General features: G+C 44.3%; 1 protein-coding gene across 9 annotated transcripts in view; it reads left to right on the top strand.

Annotated features, from left to right (window-relative positions):
• Positions 1-17,983, top strand: part of ATP11C (ATPase phospholipid transporting 11C (ATP11C blood group)) — a 102,273-nt gene that overhangs the window by 18,761 nt on the left and 65,529 nt on the right. For 5 of the 9 annotated variants that reach the window (XR_014152777.1, XM_081847882.1, XM_081847883.1 and 2 more), the window contains exon 1: positions 13,092-13,269. The exons of 3 other annotated variants lie outside the window; for them this stretch is intronic. Coding sequence is in view for 5 of the 6 variants with exons in the window: in XM_081847882.1 (XP_081704008.1) it covers positions 13,114-13,269 (156 nt within the window). In the remaining variant the exon portion in view is untranslated. Of the gene's footprint in view, positions 1-9,157; positions 9,179-13,091; positions 13,270-17,983 lie in introns of those variants that run through there. One more of the 9 variants, XM_081847886.1, reaches the window with a different exon arrangement.

The raw sequence follows: 17,983 nt of genomic DNA, 5'->3' as shown, positions 1-17,983 counted from the left end.
TTCCATTGACGTAAAATATCTTCTTTCCATCAGCATAAAAATATCTTTCCGCATCACTACTACTATGTTGTCCTTCTTGTGAAAGCTCTTTTGTCAGCAGCTTCAAGCTTCTGGTCCTCATGACGTCAGACTTTTTTTTTTAGATGCAGAGGAGGGGCTTCCTCTTGGGAAGGACCTTGCTCTCCATCCATGGCTCTGACTCCTCATCCTTGGGGAAGAGGTCATGGGTTCATAGGATATATCTGACCAGGAGCAGAATGTGCCCCCTGAACCAGCCTTTGATGTCTCTGTCACTTCAGATGTTCCATCACTAGTGCATCCCACAACGCCAACATCTCACTAGCCTGAAAAAGTTGGGCTTTTCTCATGCTATACCCTACACCTGAGTAATGCATGAATCAGGACTTGCTTTTTCTTTGTGCTATCAGGCTGGCTAACATGTTCAACTGAACACAGTGCAAGCTGTCTCCACACAGGAACAAGTGTTGTATGAGAGTGTGCCCTTGTTGATTTGTTTAGATGAGCTGTGGTACTTACAGATAAGGCACTGAACTTTACAAGTGGATAACTGTAGAAGGGTACAGCTTAACTATGTACACCTCTGAATCAGTAGGATCTTATTTGGAATGTGTGTATTGCAAAAAGACAGTCTTTGGTCTTCGAGTTCAGTGTCTGGTGCATCTTTTAGGGGCTTGTGTTTGTTGGTGTGTGTGTGTGCTGGTGTTTAGTCACTTCGGCGCCAGTGGCTAGGGAGGCAAACTAAATCTTAAGTGCTTAACCTGCTGCTTGTACAACCACAAGAAACTCAACCCACTTGCCACCAATTAAATAAAACTATTTAAAAGCAAAGCTATTCTTTGCTGCTGGAGTTGTGTTGTGAGTGAAATTTCAGCTTTCAGTTGGGTTCGAGATTTTTCATGCTTGGGTTTTGGGGAAAAAGCCCAGGCTCTGGCAGATTGATCGGACAAGACCAATAGTGAGTCCAGCAGTCAAGAGGGCAGTTTCTGCACATGAGGGGCAGATGGGGCCCATCTAGAAGAAGGGAATCTCCAAACTCTCTGCTCCCTTGCAGGTTATCTTTGGGAGAGGAAAAAGCCAAGGAGTAAACCCATCATAAATTCAAAGTGGAGTCCCTAAGGTGGTTGGATAGCACCTTGTATGCCTCCTTCAGGCAACTCCTGCAGCCAAGCTAGCGCCAAACATATTGATCTGTTTCCCTTTGGACCACATCAGTGAGCCGAGAGGCAACCTGGACAACCCAGGACCTCCATGCACTCCATGACCACACTGCCCAGGCTTGAGCCCCAGGGAGGTCATTTATTTTGACTTCACCCTCTAAGGCACACTCCAATGTCTTTTGCGACAGATGGATGCCAACAGCAACAACTCTTGAAAGAACATTTCCAGCGCATTCTTCTGCATGCTTACTCAGAAGTAAATTCTCGCTTTGTCCCAGTGGGACCTCACAATTAAATTGCATTTTGAATTTTAAAACATGCTTTTCGTAAGTGGGCAACCCCAATCAGCAGAAGCACTAGGGCCAGCTTGTGTACTTGGCAACCTACTAAGTTCATGCTTCTTAGAGACATTTTTAATGCTCACATTCCAGTTCCACCCTAAACTGGATCTTTAACAAGCCTCAAGCCGGTTTCTCTTTTGTCAACCTTGCCTCAAGTCAGCTCATGAGGTTGGAATTTGAAAAAGAGGAGTCAAATAAAATAGAATGGCAGTCACCAAATGTCTCCACATTCATTAAACCAGTGGCCTTTCTTGGGTTTTGTATAATTATGTTGGAGCGTTTTCCTTATCTTTCTGCTGGGGAAACATTTGCTTTTCAGGGTGTGAAGGCAGCAAGCAGAAGGAGAAAAGTGAGATAGGAAGCTGCTTTCTACTGGTTAGACCATTGTCTGTTCTAGTACAGTCATAAAAGGTAAAGGGACCCCTGACCATTAGGTCCAGTCGTGGCCGACTCTGGGGTTGCGGCGCTCATCTTGCTTTATTGGCCAAGGGAGCCGGCGTACAGCTTCCGGGTCATGTGGCCAGCATGACTAAGCCACTTCTGGTGAACCAGAGCAGCGCATGGAAACGCCGTTTACCTTCCCGCCGGAGCGGTACCTATTTATCTACTTGCACTGGTGTGCTTTCGAACTGCTAGGTTGGCAGGAGCAGGGATTGAGCAACGGGAGCCCACTCCGTCACGGGGATTCGGACCGCCAACCTTCTGATCAGCAAGTCCTAGGCTCTGTGGTTTAACCTACAGCGCCACTCGTCATACCTCGGGTTAAAGATGCTTCAGATTGAGCGGCCCACAGGTTGCATCCCGTGGCAACCCGGAAGTAACAGAACGGGTTACTTCCGGGTTTCGCAGATGCTCAAAATTCACAGACACTCAAAATGACGTGCGGAGAAGTGGCGAATCGCGACCCGTGCATACGTAGACACAGGTTGCGTTCTGCTCAGGTTGCGAAGTTTTCCCAGACTGTCTTGTGCCAGTTCAAAGGTGTTTTGGTTCATGCATTGTGCCCTCTCCACTCTCCTCATGTGGCTGCTACTTCCCATGGTCTCATCCTGCACTGGCCTGCAGTGCCCCCCAACAAATAAGAGCAACTTCTCCTGATCATAGCTGAAAAGATTGAAAGTGAAAGATCAAAATAAGAATTTTTGAACCTCGATTACATTTTTTGGCTTTGTGTGATTAAGTTTGGCATGCTGTGTAGACCCTTAACCTGGCAGTTAAGGTCTGTTGAGCTCACTGGGAGTTACTTCTGAGCTGATGTGCATAGAATTGAACTGCCAAAAACTCTAAGAGCAGTGATGTCACAATCTACTCCAGTTTCTCCTGAAATTGCAATGAAACCACTCGTTATCTGAGCAAGCTATGCAAGTTTACTTGGGGATAAGTCCCAGTTGTTTCAATGTGGCTTACTCCCAGGTAAGTGTGAGTCGGATTGCAGCCTATATTTTGGTTTTAACAATGAATTTCAAATATAGCTGTGTTTCCTGGCTATAAACTCTTTCAATTACGGTAAAATGCAGCAGCACATTTACATTTTTAAAAAACATAGCATAGGTCCAGAATTTCTCCACTTTCCGCTTTGAGGACTTATGAGGAGGACTTAAGTTTGTATAACCAAGGTGCAAACAAATTTATAATCAAACTGCTTAGAGGATTGTTTCATAGGAGCCAAAAGGGGTCCTATGAATGTTATGTTAAATGTTATGTTAAAAGCCATTAGCACATTTTAAAACTTTTTAAAAAATGCATTTAAAATTAAACCAAAAACATTTCCTTCCTTATCAAAACTAGTTATTATTTATCAGCAGAACTGAGTGATTAAAAACATTGCCCCAGTTTTGTTTAAATAAATAAAAAACAACTGTAAATGTTACTCGTTTCCTTTTTCTTTATTGTATCTTGATGTTTGCTATTGCTGCTGATTTGCTAATTGTTTTACACTGATGGTTTTTGTTGATAAGTTCTGTGCTGGCTGGTGGTTAATTTACTGTTAGTTCTTTATAGCCATTGTTTTTAACAATGTGTGTGTTTGGTTTTGGTTTAAACTGATTGTAGGTTGCCCAGAGATTGCTCTGTATAAATACAATTTGTCCTCTATTGCTGTGGTCTAAACCACTGAGCCTCTTGGGCTTGCTGATCGGCGGTTCGAATCCCCACGACGGGGTGAGCTCCTGTTGCTCTGTCCCAGCTCCTACCAACCTAGCAGTTAGAAAGCATGCCAGTGCAAGTAGATAAATAGGTACCACTGTGGCAGGAAGGTAAATGGCATTTCCGTGCCCTCTGGCACTCGTCACGGTCCATCGTGTGCCAGTAGCAGTTAGTTATGCTGGCCACATGACTCAGAAAACTGTCTGTGGACAAATGCCGGCTCCCTTGGCCTGAAATTGAGATGAGTGGCGCAACCCCATAGTCGCCTTTGACTGGACTTAACCCTCCAGTGGTCCTTTACTTTTACCTTTTAGACCTTCCTTGCTCTCAGTCAGCCTCTACTGAGGTCCGATTCTACTGCTTGTTTGCATTCTGTCCTCATTGCATCTGGCTGACCACTGTGAGAACAGGATGCTGGACTGAATGGGACCCCTTGCCCTGACCCACCAGGGTTCTTCTTCTGTTCTTAGGCTTCTTTGGCTGCAATCCCAACTCCTCTTAGATAGGAGAAAACACTATTGAACTTAGTAGGATTTATTTCTGAGTAGATACGGTTAGGGTTGCTCTGCTAACATGTTCTCCTGGTGTAGAGAAGGATGGCTTGTATTTGCAAGCCACTCATTCAAGTAGCACAGGAAGTGGGCTCCTTTGAGCTGAACACACTCTAAAAGGGGGAAGGTGAGCTCTGCTAGATTGCTGGCATCCGTCTGTCTCGAGAGACAGTGGAGTTTGCCTCCAGGGTGAAACCAAACTGCTGCATTAGCAGCACCGAAGTGACTTCCCTGGGGCACAAGCCTGGGCAGTGTGAAGGGGGGTCCTGGGCTGCCCAGGACAAGACCCTCCTCTCGGCCTCGCTGATGTGGTCCAAAGAAAAGAAGAGCAAGACATTTGGCATCAGCTTGGCTGCAGGAGTCGCTGGAAGGAGGCATACAAGACACCATCTAACTGTCTTAGGGATTCCACTCTGGATTTGTGTAAGGTTTACTCCTTAGCCTTTCCTTCTTTTGAAGATGTCCCACAAGGCAGTGGATTTTGGATGGGCTACCTTCCCAGATTGAGAAGCCACATCTACCCCTCACCTCCCTCCACATCATGAGCAGAAACCTTGATCGTTGGACCCACTATTAGTCCCATCCATTTAATACTCTGGAGCCCGTCTTCACACACAGGGAGAGTCCCTAACTCACTAAGGAACCCATCAGGTCCCCCTCACCTGGTTTGGCCGGCCAGTCAATTTTGTTTTCTGGGTATGGACTCTGCTAATGGTCACAATAATGCAGGAAGCCCTCAAGCAAAGTCACAGTAACTCGGTCACAGCAACTCTGATTTAGTGGCAGATTGCCTCTGACACTGGAGAGTATTATGCAACCATCATGACTAGTAGGTATCAATAGGCTTGTTGTCCATTGGTTTGTTCTCAATTCCTAGGCATCTGATCAAGACCTCTTCTGGTTTTGAGAATGAATTATATCTTTCGATTTGGTGGGGTGGGCAGGTACCAGAGATTTGGGAAACATTGATTTCTATAATGCAAAGCGATTCCCAAGGAAGTCAGTACAAATAGAGATAAATGTGGTCGGTCAAGGAATACACAAACCAATTGTATCATGGACAGTTCTAAAATGGTAGACTGGGAGTGGTCAACATCTCCTTGGAGAAGCATTTGTTATTATTTTAGGGTTGCCAGCTGAACAGAAAAAGAAAAATCTCGATGGGCCTGTGCATTTTTCAGCTGCTTGAGCTGCAGGAATGAGATGAAGCTGTTTAATAGCAAGGAGATCTGCATCGTCCTTTGCTAGCTCAGGTAACCTGTGGTCCTGCAGTCGTTGCTAAACTATTTTTACCTGCTTTTAACTTCTTCTTTTTTGCAAGGTTTTGTTTGTATTGCTGTAAACTGCTTTGATTTTTTTTTAAATGACACAAGTTTATACCATTTTTAAAAATTAATAAAATAAAAGCAGCACCCCTCACCCCTGTTGGGAGTTGGGAGTCCAGTAACATCCAGAGGACCACAGAACTTTCCCTCCCCATCTTCATTTCACTAGACCCAGGAAAGAGGCTGCCATGAGTTGAATTCTGCAGGCATTTCACACCTATGCTCAAGTTACTGCCAATATCTTTATCCCAGGCTCCAGTTCACAAATACATGAGGCTGAAAGGTCATTATAGCTGGCCGGACAATGCGCAGCTGCTAATATAGCACAGGAAGAGGATATCATGGTTTATCTTTTGGCTTCTTTTATAAGCAGAGTTCAGTAACGAGAGCTGTATATGTTCAGCAGCTCCAGCATCCGAATACTGGGAAGCATTTATTCAATGGCAGCTACAACAAACACCACACGGATTAGAGTGTCTTTGCAAGAGCGCAGTGCTTGCTAACCAACGAAACATTTTTAGCAACCAGTCTGCCATACTTCTCTGTGTGCGTGTGTGCTACACTGCAGTGTTACACCTGGAAGGCCACTCCCACTGAACTCAATTGGACTTTATTTTGAGCGGACATGTATTGGATTGCGGTACTTTTTTACTTCTGGTATAAATGGGTTGGGGTAGTGGTGGTGAACCCCTGCTTTCATAAAGCTGGAGGCAGCCAAGGCTAGCAACCATTTGCGAGCCTGGCTCAGGACAGAGTATTAATACTGAAAGGCAACTCTTCATTCATGCGCATGCCTGCATTCATGCACATACACCCCTGCAAGAACTGGCATGCTCCCAGTGCACTCTAGATACATATTTAACAAGGGAAAGTTTGCTTATTTATGGTAATTGTGCAAAAAAACCTTTGTACTGCACTTGACTTGTATCAGATTGCTTAAGAATTTACCTACGATAAAGGTATATTGAAAGCGCCCTGCAAATATCCCAGTCATTGCAGGTGTATTTTCAAGTGTGTGGGTTTTGCATGTGTTCATCATGCACATGTAATATGCAGAGTTTTCCATCAGCATTAAAAAATAAATAAATTGGAAAATGATGCTAATAACTAGCACAGTATCACCTGCCCTGTGGTTTACCACCACCTGTAGGAATTAAGAGAGATGCATAAGAAACACAGGATGTTAATGACTATCCTTTGTCTTCTAAAACTTTGTATTTCCCGTTATCCAGGCTTTCCCAGAGAGATGATGTTATACCTGCAGGTGAGGCAGTGGAAGTGCTGGACCCTCAGCAATAGACCGAGGGAAAGCCAACAAACTGAAGCTCAATCCAGATAAGATTGGGCACTGTGAATGGGTGGTTCCCTAGACTGGATGGGTGGGAGGTTGCCTGCATTATGGGGTTACACTTGCTCTGAAGGTTATGCAGCCTGGGGGTGTAGCCTTATTGGAGTTCACCGATTGGGTCTGCGTTGCTCCGGGACAGGAGGAAGGAAGTCAAAATGACACCGAGGTTGGTTCAAAGAAAGAGTTTATTCTGCTCTCCGGATAGCAGAAGGCACCTGCGTGGTGAGTCCACAGCAAGTACAAAGAAATGACAGCTTTCATGCAGTTTATATATCCTCCAGGCACCCTCTCACTCCTCCCCTAGGAGCCCAACCACGTTGGCCTACGTAAGCAGGTTGACATCACATATGTTCCTGCTCTGGTACTCTCAACCATACAAGGATCTTCCTTCCTGTACTTCTGACCATAAAAGGATATTCCTGTTCCTACTCCTATCTTGGAGCAAGAGGTCACTACTTGCGAGAACATGCTCTGGCGTTAGTCTCAGACTTGGGTCTCTGCATCATTTGTCGTCAGGACATAAAATATGTCTGTGTCTGTTCTACTGGTAAAGTCAAGGCCAGTCTTGCCGTCAAACTGATAAGGGAGAGAGCTGTGTTCTTGTTTTGCATTTGCTCAACGGCTAAAGTTTATGCATTTTAGCTAAGGAGAAATGGGGATTTTGGTGCAGTTTAAAAACTGCCTGCACAGTCAGTTTTGAGGTTTGGGAAACCCATTCCTTCAGGGGTACTCCTGGATCCATGCCTTCCGTCAGCTTCGGCTAGTGGATCAGCCATGTCCCTGTCTGGTCAGGGAAAGCCTAACTTTGGTTGTGTGTGCTCCAGTAACCTCCAGGTTGAATAACTGCAATGTGTTATATGTGGGGCTGCCTCTGAAGATGGTTCGAAGACACCAGCTGGTGCAGAATTAGGTGGCCAGGTTCCTTGGGACAAGGCGATTTGATCATATTATACTGGTCTTGGTCCAACTGCACTGGGTGGCAATTAGTTTCCGGCGCTGGTTTTGACTTATAAAGCCTTAAATGGCTCAGGACAGCAATACCTCAAAGGTCACCTCTCCCCATATGAACTGACCATATGGGGCCCTTTTTCACGTGCCCCATCATGAGAGGTCAGGAGGGTGGCAACATGAGACCAGGCCTTTTCTTGGGTGGCTCCCGCTTGCGGGATGCTCTCACCAGGGAGCCTCACCTGGCACCTTTGTTACCTATCTTTAGGCGCCATGCAAAAAAATTCCTCTTCTCCCAGGCTTTTGGCTAATTAAACAATCTATGGCCTTCTGTGAGGGTATTATTTTCGTTTGTTGCTATGTTGTGAGCTTTTGTGGTTTTACACTGTTTTTATATAGAAATTTAATAAATTATTATTATTATTATTATTATTATTATTATTGCAGCATTTTTACAACTGACTTTTAAAAATGAATATTTATATACCATAAAATTATTATGTATTAATGAATCACCTTGTATGCAAGCGTCTCAAGGCGGTGTATAATACAAATAGCAAAAAACAAACAAACAGCATTTTTTTAAATAAAAAAACACCAGTACAAATTAGATGCCCATGGCAGAGACCATTTCATCCACCCAGAAAAGCCCATCAGAACAAAACCTGTGGAGCAGGTTTCTGTTAATAATAAGAGTCTGAAGAATGCTAAAATCACTTGCCTGCAGCTTCACAGCCTTCTGCAGGTATTTCTGACAGCCACACAAGGGTTAAAAGGGGCCCCCTGGCATGGTGAGATCATATAACTACTGTATTTGCATCTTGCATAGTTCTGATATGGGTTTGTGTACAAGATGGCAAAGTACTGCATGTCTCTCGGTTTATTTTTTCCTGCAGCAGACTTTTGTTTTAAGGATTACAGCCCAGGCAGCCTGATCCTCTGCATGTTTACTTGTGAGTTTGTCCCACTGAGACCGGCCGGGCTTGCTCCTTTGTGGTTGGTTGGGTGTACAGAAGGTTGCAGCCTTAAGGTCAACTAGGCTTGCTACAGAAGTCAAACTGTTGAGGTCACAAGCCCCTCCCCTCCCTTTTGGAAGGTGCTTTTTTAAACAGAATGCCTTTCCAGCCCAATGTAATTTGATCTTTGCTCAACTTTGTGCAAAAGCCTGTTTTTTCCTGCTTACTGCCTGCTTTTTAAAAAACAACAAACCACACAGCATTTTAGTTCCTTATTTATTTTATGGAGTGCCATCTCTGTATAGAAGATTGTTGGTTCATTTCGTTGTCTTGAAATGGAATTCTGCTTCACCCCAGAAACTTGGTTGAAGGTGTGGTCTATGGCGGTAAGCCCAAATGTATTCACTGGCTTTTCTGCTTAGCCATTGCATTTGCAAATTAACTGGTGTTTCAGAATTACAGCGTTTGCTCTGGAAAGTATGCAGCAGAGAACAATATGTTGTTTTTAAAATGCAGACGTTTCTGGAAAGGCGAATGGAAGCAAGGGGGAAGGTAAAAAATGAATGCCAGTTAGCAGAAGCCAGAGTTTCACTTAGGTAACGGGATTTACTAAAACACGTTGGATTAGTGTGTTGACTGGTTTGCAGTGATATTTGACTGACTGATGTATCAGAGCTGATCCTGAATAAGGCCACAATCCTAACATCACTTACCTGGGTGTTAGCCTCGTTGAGTTTAATTAGGCATGGTTAGGAGTTGACTGCTTAGGTAATTGTATTAAATGTCGTTTCTTCTTAGGACTATGTGTATGCATGGAGAGATTTTGTGTGTGTGTGTGCGCGCGCACATTCTTTAAAAAAAATGAAAGCATTAAAAAGTGGCAATTCAAACACTGTAAAATTGGCTTCCAAAGCTGAGAAGATTTACTGCTATGTGTTTAGTGTTTAAAATACAGCATAGTATGTTTTAGGGACGCGGGTAGTGCTGTGGGTTAAACCACAGAGCCTAGGACTTGCCAATCAGAAGGTCGGTGGTTCGAATCCCCGCAGCGACGGGGTGAGCTCCCGTTGCTCAGTCCCTGCTCCTAGCAGTTCAAAAGCACGTCAAAGTGCAAGTAGATAAATAGGTACCGTTCTGGCGGGAAGGTAAACAGCGTTTCTGTGCGCTGTTCTGGTTCGCCAGAAGCGGCTTAGTCATGCTAGCCACATGACCCGGAAGCTGTACTCCGGCTCCCTCGGCCAATAAAGCGAGATGAGCTCTGCAACCCCAGAGTCGGTCATGACTGGACCTAATGGTCAGGGGTCCCTTTACCTTTACCTATGTTTTAAGAGTGTATGAGAAATACTGGATCAGGTCAGAGGGCCATCTTGTCTAGCTTGGGTTCCCAAAGTGGGCAACCAGGTGTTACAGCGCTCTCCCAAGTTATGATTCCAAAAAGTTGAGATCCAGAGGCTCACTGCCTCTGACAGTGTTGTTATAACATAGCCATTGTGGTTATGAGTTTGTTGCTAACTGTCTATTAAAATCATCTAGTCTAGGGGCCACCAATACATCTTGTAATAACAAATTCCATAGTTTAACTGTGCTCTTGTGTGGATGTCCTTACCGTCGTCTGCCCTGAATCTTCCAATGCTTAATTGAATGGCTCTGGGTAGTAGCATTTGTTGCTTTCTTCTATTTTGTTTTGAAATCAATCATGTTCAGCTATGGGATTTTGCTCATTTTCCATTTCCATTTTAGAGCTGGGCTAGTAGCTTTAAAATTGCTGTGCTAAAAAAACAAATTACAGATTTCTGTGACCAGTACAGTGGTACCCCGGGTTACATACGCTTCAGGTTACAGACGCTTCAGGTTACAGACTCCGCTAACCCAGAAATAGTACCTTGGACTTTGCTTCAGGATGAGAACAGAAATCGTCCTCCAGTGGCATGGTGGCAGCGGGAGGCCCGTTAGCTAAAGTGGTACCTCAGGTTAAGCACAGTTTGAGGTTAAGAACGGACCTCCAGAATGAATTAAGTTCTTAACCCAAGGTACCACTTTATTGCAGTGTCTTATCAGATCTGGCAAGGCCTCGGCTGCAGACACCACTCTTTTACCTGGTATGGCTTTTAGGCCTTTAACAGTTGGGTAGCAGGCTAAAATTCAATAAATGCAGCCTGAATACATAATAATAGGGGCAATGTTGCACTGATTTAACTTTTCAGGAAGGAATCCCAGCATTACGAATGAGTCATTGCATGTCTCAGTTCTCTGGAACAGAAAGTCAGTTATTCAAGATATATGCCAAGCCAGTGAAATTGTATACATTTGCTTTTATTTGAAAACAGCTTCATTTATTTGAAAACAGCATTAGCCTTGCTAACGCACTCTAGAACCTGCTTTAAGCTTGGCACTGAATTCAAAGTGAAGTTGTGGACAGCAGTCCAGGCTTATGCAGAGTGCATAGGAAGCTGGCTTATACCCGGTCAGACTATTTGTCTGTCTATCTCCGTATTGTCTACCATTGTTACTCATACAGTGGTACCTCGGGTTACATACGCTTCAGGTTACACTCACTTCAGGTTACAGACTCCGCTAACCCAGAAATATTACCTCGGGTTAAGAACTTTGCTTCAGGATGAGAACAGAAATCGTGCTCCGGCAGCGCGGCAGCAACAGGAGGCCCCATTACCTAAAGTGGTACCTCAGGTTAAGCACAGTTTCAGGTTAAGAACGGACCTTCAGAACAAATTAAGTACTTAACCTGAGGTACCACTGTACTTGGGTCCTCAGCTGCTGTGGGACTACAACTCCCATCATCCCTAGCTAACAGGACCAGTGGTCAGGGATGGTGGGAGTTGTAGTCTAGCAACAGCTGGGGACTCAAGCTTGAGAAACATTGCCTGACAGGCCACAGCTCTTTGTGTTCATAGAAGGGTTTTTCCTATTGCCTGGTGTGTGAGATCCTTTGACTGGAGATTCCCTGCAATCTTCTGCTTTCAAAACATGTTCTCTGCTACTGAACTACTTTTGCTCCTTGAGAGAAAAGGTGTTGACTTTACCCTTCGATAACTTTGCTTAGCACATCATGGATGAAAGGGGGGCAGACTTCTCAATCAGACTTCCTCCACAACCCTTTTTGTTGTATTTATTTATCCATTTCACTTGAGTGCTTTCCCATGACATTATTTATTGTTGTTTTAATACAGAGCTTTCCAAACTGTGGTGGGATCTGGACACACATAAAAAATGCTGTGAAAATACACACACACACACACACACACACACACACATATATATATATATGCCATAAGCTCACCATTGCCATCTTGTGTCATATTTGTATAATGCACTTAAAACACAATTTAAACATTATATTTGCAGCTGTTTAGCTGAGTCCTATGTGTTGCAACACGTTAGTGTGTTGGCTGCAGTGTGTACATGTGTCTTGCGAATGCTCCCCGTGAATACTGTAGGATATTGGATGCAGGGCAGTAACAGAAATATAGCTAATGAATGAATAGCTTCCTCTGGGCATTTTAGAATACATTGGGGATGAAAGCAATTTAAATACAAAGAAGTGAGATATGAAAACAAAACCAATGTAGATGTAACAAAACCAAAACACACTGGGTGCCTGGAATTGAAAGCACAGATTTAAAAATGCTGGGGCCCAGATTGCATGTGTCTAGGTGAATAGCAAGCTCCCCACCTGTTGCTTGCACACAATTGTCTCTGTGTTGTGTAGTTGCCGGGAGGGTTAGAGTAGTTCCTGAGAAACTTGGGTTCAAATTCTGCCTCCACTGCAGAGCTCACTCAGTGGCCAGTCGCCATGTCTCAACCTAATCTACCACTTGCAGCTGTTGTGGGGACAAAATGAGGTGAGCAAGATAAAAATGTAATTCAATTTTGTGGGTTTTCTTCAGAATACACCCCCTTCTTCTGCATGGCCTGGTGGAGGGTAATGACCAAGTTCAAAAGCTGTGCTGCCAACTTCTCAAACAACTCCCATCCACCCCTAAAAAAATATACAAGTTTGATGCATAAACATGGCAGCAGGTGATTCTAACGTTTATCTCTAGCCTGCTTTGGGGTTGAGGTGGCTTGGTGAAATTCCCTTCCGATTGCTCTGCTTTTTCTAATAGCAGAAAATATTTTCTCCATGTGGAAGAGCAGGGTAGGGTTTTTGCCTGCTGGTCCATTGGCACCATCTCTCCCTAACCCCATCCCGGTCACTAGATACTGGGGCACAACCTCCCTCTTTCCTTGCCCTAAGCACCCGTCCTTGAATTCCATGGCAGTTGGTCCCCAGACTGGGCGGTTGCTGCGGCAACACTTCTCGATGCCAAATGGGATTTTGAGGACCCTTTATCCCGGGGAGAGGATCCTCTCCTCCGCTCACCCCTCCCTGTCCCCCAAATTCAAGATCCTCTACATGGAGCAGAAAACAGCAGCCTCTCATGCGCAGCCCAACTGGTCAAAGCATATTCATGTACCGGTAAGTCGTGTTGACCTTCAAGCTGGCATCTGAAAGCCATGGGAAGGGGGGATAATCTGCCTGCTCCCTACAAATGCGACCTATGAAAGTCCTGTTTTTTGTCTCTCCCTCTGTGTGTTTTGGTATGTGAGGGGGGAGTTGTTATTTAGATCCCACCTCTCTAGGCCAAAGGCATAAGGTGAGTTACAGACTGTAAATAATAATACTTGTGTTTTCAAGTCTTCATATTGCTATCTGTGGATTTTCTAGTTGTGAGGTTTGCAATGACCCTTTAGGGCAGGTTTATATTATCACCTGTCTGGTTGCAGATAGCAAGACTAAGGTTATAATCCTAACACCCCTTTCTGTCCCAGTTTTTAAAATTTTAAATATTGAGCTGTTTGGGTTGGTAGGATGTCTGGGGTGTCTGCCTTTCCTTTTTCTTTTTGGTATGTGATTTATTTGTTTAAGGACATATGTAAGTGTTTTGCTGTGGTTTTGGGGATGGCATGAGTTGTAATCCCGAATATTCTCAGGTTTTCTTTTGTGAGATGTGTGGTGGTTTTTCTTTTTTCTTCTTTTTGGTACCCACAGCAGTTTCTTACTTTATTGAATGTGCTTCTGGACCATGGAAGTTTTGGGACACAGGATTAGGCTCTCCTGGGTTACCATCCCAGTCTTGGTTTGCACCCAGGACTGGTGGGGCAAGTAAGGAAGGAGTGGCTGGACCCCCCCCCCCCCATTTCTGAAAATATAAAATCAAGCAGATACCCAGGTCTGTCTCCTGGCTGATGGCATACAGGCATATTCCTTGCGAGGTAAAGAACACACGTAAGTAGAAACATAGCAGAGGTTTTTTCTTTTAGCAAAGCTGGGGATGAGTTTCAGGTGGTTAAAAAAATACTAAATGGAAGCTAGCCTAGGTAACATGGCCTAGTGGTTGGGGGAAACTACAGCTTTCCATGGGTCCACACATACTAGCTCCTTGAGTTTTTAGGTGATGCAAGTTTCTTGTCAAATTCTTTCACGTGGCTTAAAAAACATCAGGTCAAAAAGCCATATCAGTTGTTTTCAAGGTAAGAGCTCACTGTTGTAAATATGATCTTCCTCCCTTTCATTAGTTTAAAAAACAAAACAAAACAGAGACACCTGCTCTGGAGTCTTTTGTTTTCCTTCTTGAGAGCTTTTTGGTGGAGTGCTTGTTTCTTTTAACTCAGAGGAGGGAAGCCTTTGCGTGAGTGACCTGTGTGTTTTACAGATCTTTAAATATTCAGCTTCCTGTTCGTTTTACTTGTTCCTCTGATGCTTTTTCTTGTGCGGGTGTAGAATGAAGGTCAAGATTACAGTTCCTGTTCTCATTATTGCAAACTGTTGCATTCAGTGAAGCCTTTTCTGTTGGTTGGAACTGGGCTTAGAAAGATGTTTTAGCACTAGAATTTAGGGGATGTAGAAAGCTGCCGAATGCCAGGTTATGGTACTTGCTCATAGGGGGCAGGTATGCATGCAAAATATTGTCTACTCAGGGCTGTCTTAAGCATATGCGGCGCTGGGGTGCAAATATCCACCCGGTGCGCCCCCCCCCCCAGGTTGCCCAGTCCCAGGCGCGCTGTAGGGCAGAGCTGGCCTGCTGCCTTAGCATCTCGCTCGCCCCCCAAACTTGTGACGCAGAGAGCCTGCCATGGCACTCCAACCGACGGGCGGGCTCTTCCCCGGACTCAACTCTTGGGCCCCAGACTCTCAGCCTGGCGCCTCTGAGAGCCAGGCACTCAGGTGTCCTGCACCCCTGGCACCTATGGGTAAGACGGCCCTGGGTCTACTCCAGCCTTTTTGACCTGGCACCCTCCAGATATTTCAGACTGATGCATGGTCAAGCCAGCATCACTAATCAGGGGTGACCCAGCCAAAGTAGAGCATTTACTTGCCTCTTTACTTGGAAAGAAGTACCATTGACTATAATAGGCATAAGTTTTCTGAGAGTGTGTGTCATCTTCATGGTTGCTTTAAAGAGGAGTTGCTTCAACTCAAACTTCAACTCTTCCACAAAGATCAGTGGGAGGCATTTTTGTGCTAGTGTATTCTAGAGGATTTGGGTGCGTTCAGATGTGGCAAATGTTGCATTAGTTTCCCCAGTTGTCCTCTTTTCTAACAATGTTGCTTTTGTACTTAAGTACCTGGTGTGCTGTGGAATTTTGCCTTTTTGACAAATACACTGGCATGCTGTGCTAAATTTCATTTTCACCAGTATTGTGGCACAGCAATGACCTTTCCGCACATGTGTGCTCTTTCCCCCCTATGATTTCCTCATGAAAACAGGAGGTAACTGTATGCCAGCATCCCACCCCAAATTTTTCAGTTTTCTCCTGGGATTTTCCACGTTAAAAGGGCTACAAATGGATTATTTCTGGAATCAAATTAGAGCTAAATGTGTGCTATATTCCATTAGTTTTCCTGGTGGTTTTTGTGTCATGTGAAAGCCCAGATACAATGCAGAAATGAACAGCTAGGAAATGTTGGGGAAATGGAATAAACTTTTGTGTGAATAACTCAGGCAATATAAATGCCTTAGTGATCAATTTATACTGGGCAAGTCCACACGCCACTCTGCTTTATTAGTTCTGTAATATTCCAATGTTACCTCAATTGTCTGGAGGAGCACACTTGCACTATAACAGAAAAACAGTACAGTGGTGCCCCGCAAGACGAATGCCTCACTAGACGAAAAACGCGCAAGACGAAAGGGTTTTTCGTTTCTTGAGTTGCTTCGCAAGACGAATTTCCCTATGGGCTTGCTTCGCAAGACGAAAACGTCTTGCGGGTTTGCTTCCTTTTTCTTAAAGCCGTTAATACCCGGGGAATCTGCGCTCCGCAAGACGAAAAAATCGCAAGACGAAGCAACTCGCAGAACGAATTGATTTCGTCTTGCGAGGCACCACTGTAGCAAGGAAAACTCTTGGAACACGTACAGCATGAAAAGTTGCATAATTTCAGCTATGGAGCATATGGTGCAAACAGTATTGAAAGGATCACTTATAACTGCCCCAATACCATCATTACCATAAATAATCATTAACTAGCAATAAAAAGTGACGTCAGGAGGGACCCTTAAAAATGCTTAATGCTGGTTGAATCGTGCCCTCTGCATTGACCGAAGTGGTCAAGTGGGCACGTGTGGGGTAGGGCGATCTCAGAGGTAAACTGGTCCCAAGTTTTTAAGGGGTTTATATACTGATAGTATCTCCTTGAACCTGGTAAATTCTTTATCTCTACCAACTTCAGGATTTTAAGCTAGCAGATATGGGCAGTTCTGCTTTAAGGTTCGTTTCCTATAAAGTATGAACAACGAAACAGGGTTTTTTTTTTCTGGGAAATGTCATTTGCCTTGAAATGTACCTAAATGTATTGTGAAACTTGTTGGGAAAGCTATTTAACTATTTGCACAGGGAACAGTTGGCTCAACAGAATGACCACCACTTTGATCCTTCCAAATCCTCTTTCTTCAGAACAACTGGTTGTCCGGGTGAATTATGAGATTTCTCAAAAAATATTCCATTAGCTGCTTTTGACTTGAAGTACTGGAATTTTACTCCGTGGAACTGCAGTGTGTTTCAGTGAACTTGACGTATGCTATTTCTTGTAATGCATAAAATAACCTGGCAAACGAGGTTGGTAACACTGGCCTCTTGCTCATTTCAGATGAGTTCAGGCCATAGACAAGATTTGAACTGGAATGACTTTGTCCAGAGTAAGTCTGGTTATGAAGGAGAGAGCCATGAAAGCAGCCTCTGCCAAGCTGGTGCCCTCCAGATGTTAACCCAGAAATATTACCTCGGGTTAAGAACTTTGCTTCAGGATGAGAACAGAAATCGTGCTTCGGCAGCGTGGCAGCAGCAGGAGGCCCCATTAGCTAAAGTGGTGCTTCAGGTTAAGAACAGTTTCAGGTTAAGAACGGACCTCTGGAATGAATTAAGTACGTAACCAGAGGTACCACTGTAATTCAGAGGCTGTGCACACCCCAAGCACGCACACCTTCATGCAACATATAATTTGGCATTTATTCAGCTCCTGGCAAAGCTTTGTTCATGGGCTGGACAAGCAGACTTCCACAATGAATTGAAGACCAGGGTTGCAGTTCTTCTTTGCTGTTCAGTGCACCCCTGAAGATGTTTTGAATGGTAAATGTAGTGCCAGGCTTATGGCTGCGTCGAGGCCAGGGAATAGTTAGGTTTGGAAGGATTTTCCATTTTATTTCCATCTTCCCCTGCATGCACTCCCAAAAGAGAGTTTGGGAGGAAGGAAACAGAAATGTGAATTTGCTCTAGAAGCCTCATGGTCCTGGATCATTTTTTATGTCAAGGTCTCTGTACAGAAACTCTCCGATCCGACACTGGATGCTCCTGGGAATTTCCAGTACAATGCTCCGGTCAATGATAGATATGTACCTCCAGTTGCATTAATACTATTTTTAAACTCTCGTCCTCCCCTGCAATAGGAGGAAAATCCTCTCCTTACTACTTGATTATGAGCAAGGTTTTTCCACACTGGAAGGAATGAAAAAGGTTGGGTGTGTGAGTATCGGAGCTCGGCATATAAAATGCTGTGGAGTATTATCCAATCTCACATCAGTTGATTGTGTTGTATGTGCTTTTTTTGCCGTGACCTACTTTTCTAAAAGTTCTTGCATGGTCTTCTACATCCTTCTTTGTTTTCCTATTGTTGGAGAAGGTAGATTGGATGG

Source organism: Podarcis erhardii (assembly GCF_964252035.2).
Source record: "Podarcis erhardii genome assembly, chromosome: Z".
Taxonomy (NCBI): Eukaryota; Metazoa; Chordata; class Lepidosauria; order Squamata; family Lacertidae; genus Podarcis; species Podarcis erhardii.
The sequence above is the reverse complement of the archived record's forward strand: the minus strand, read 5'-3'. Positions and strand labels throughout refer to the sequence as shown.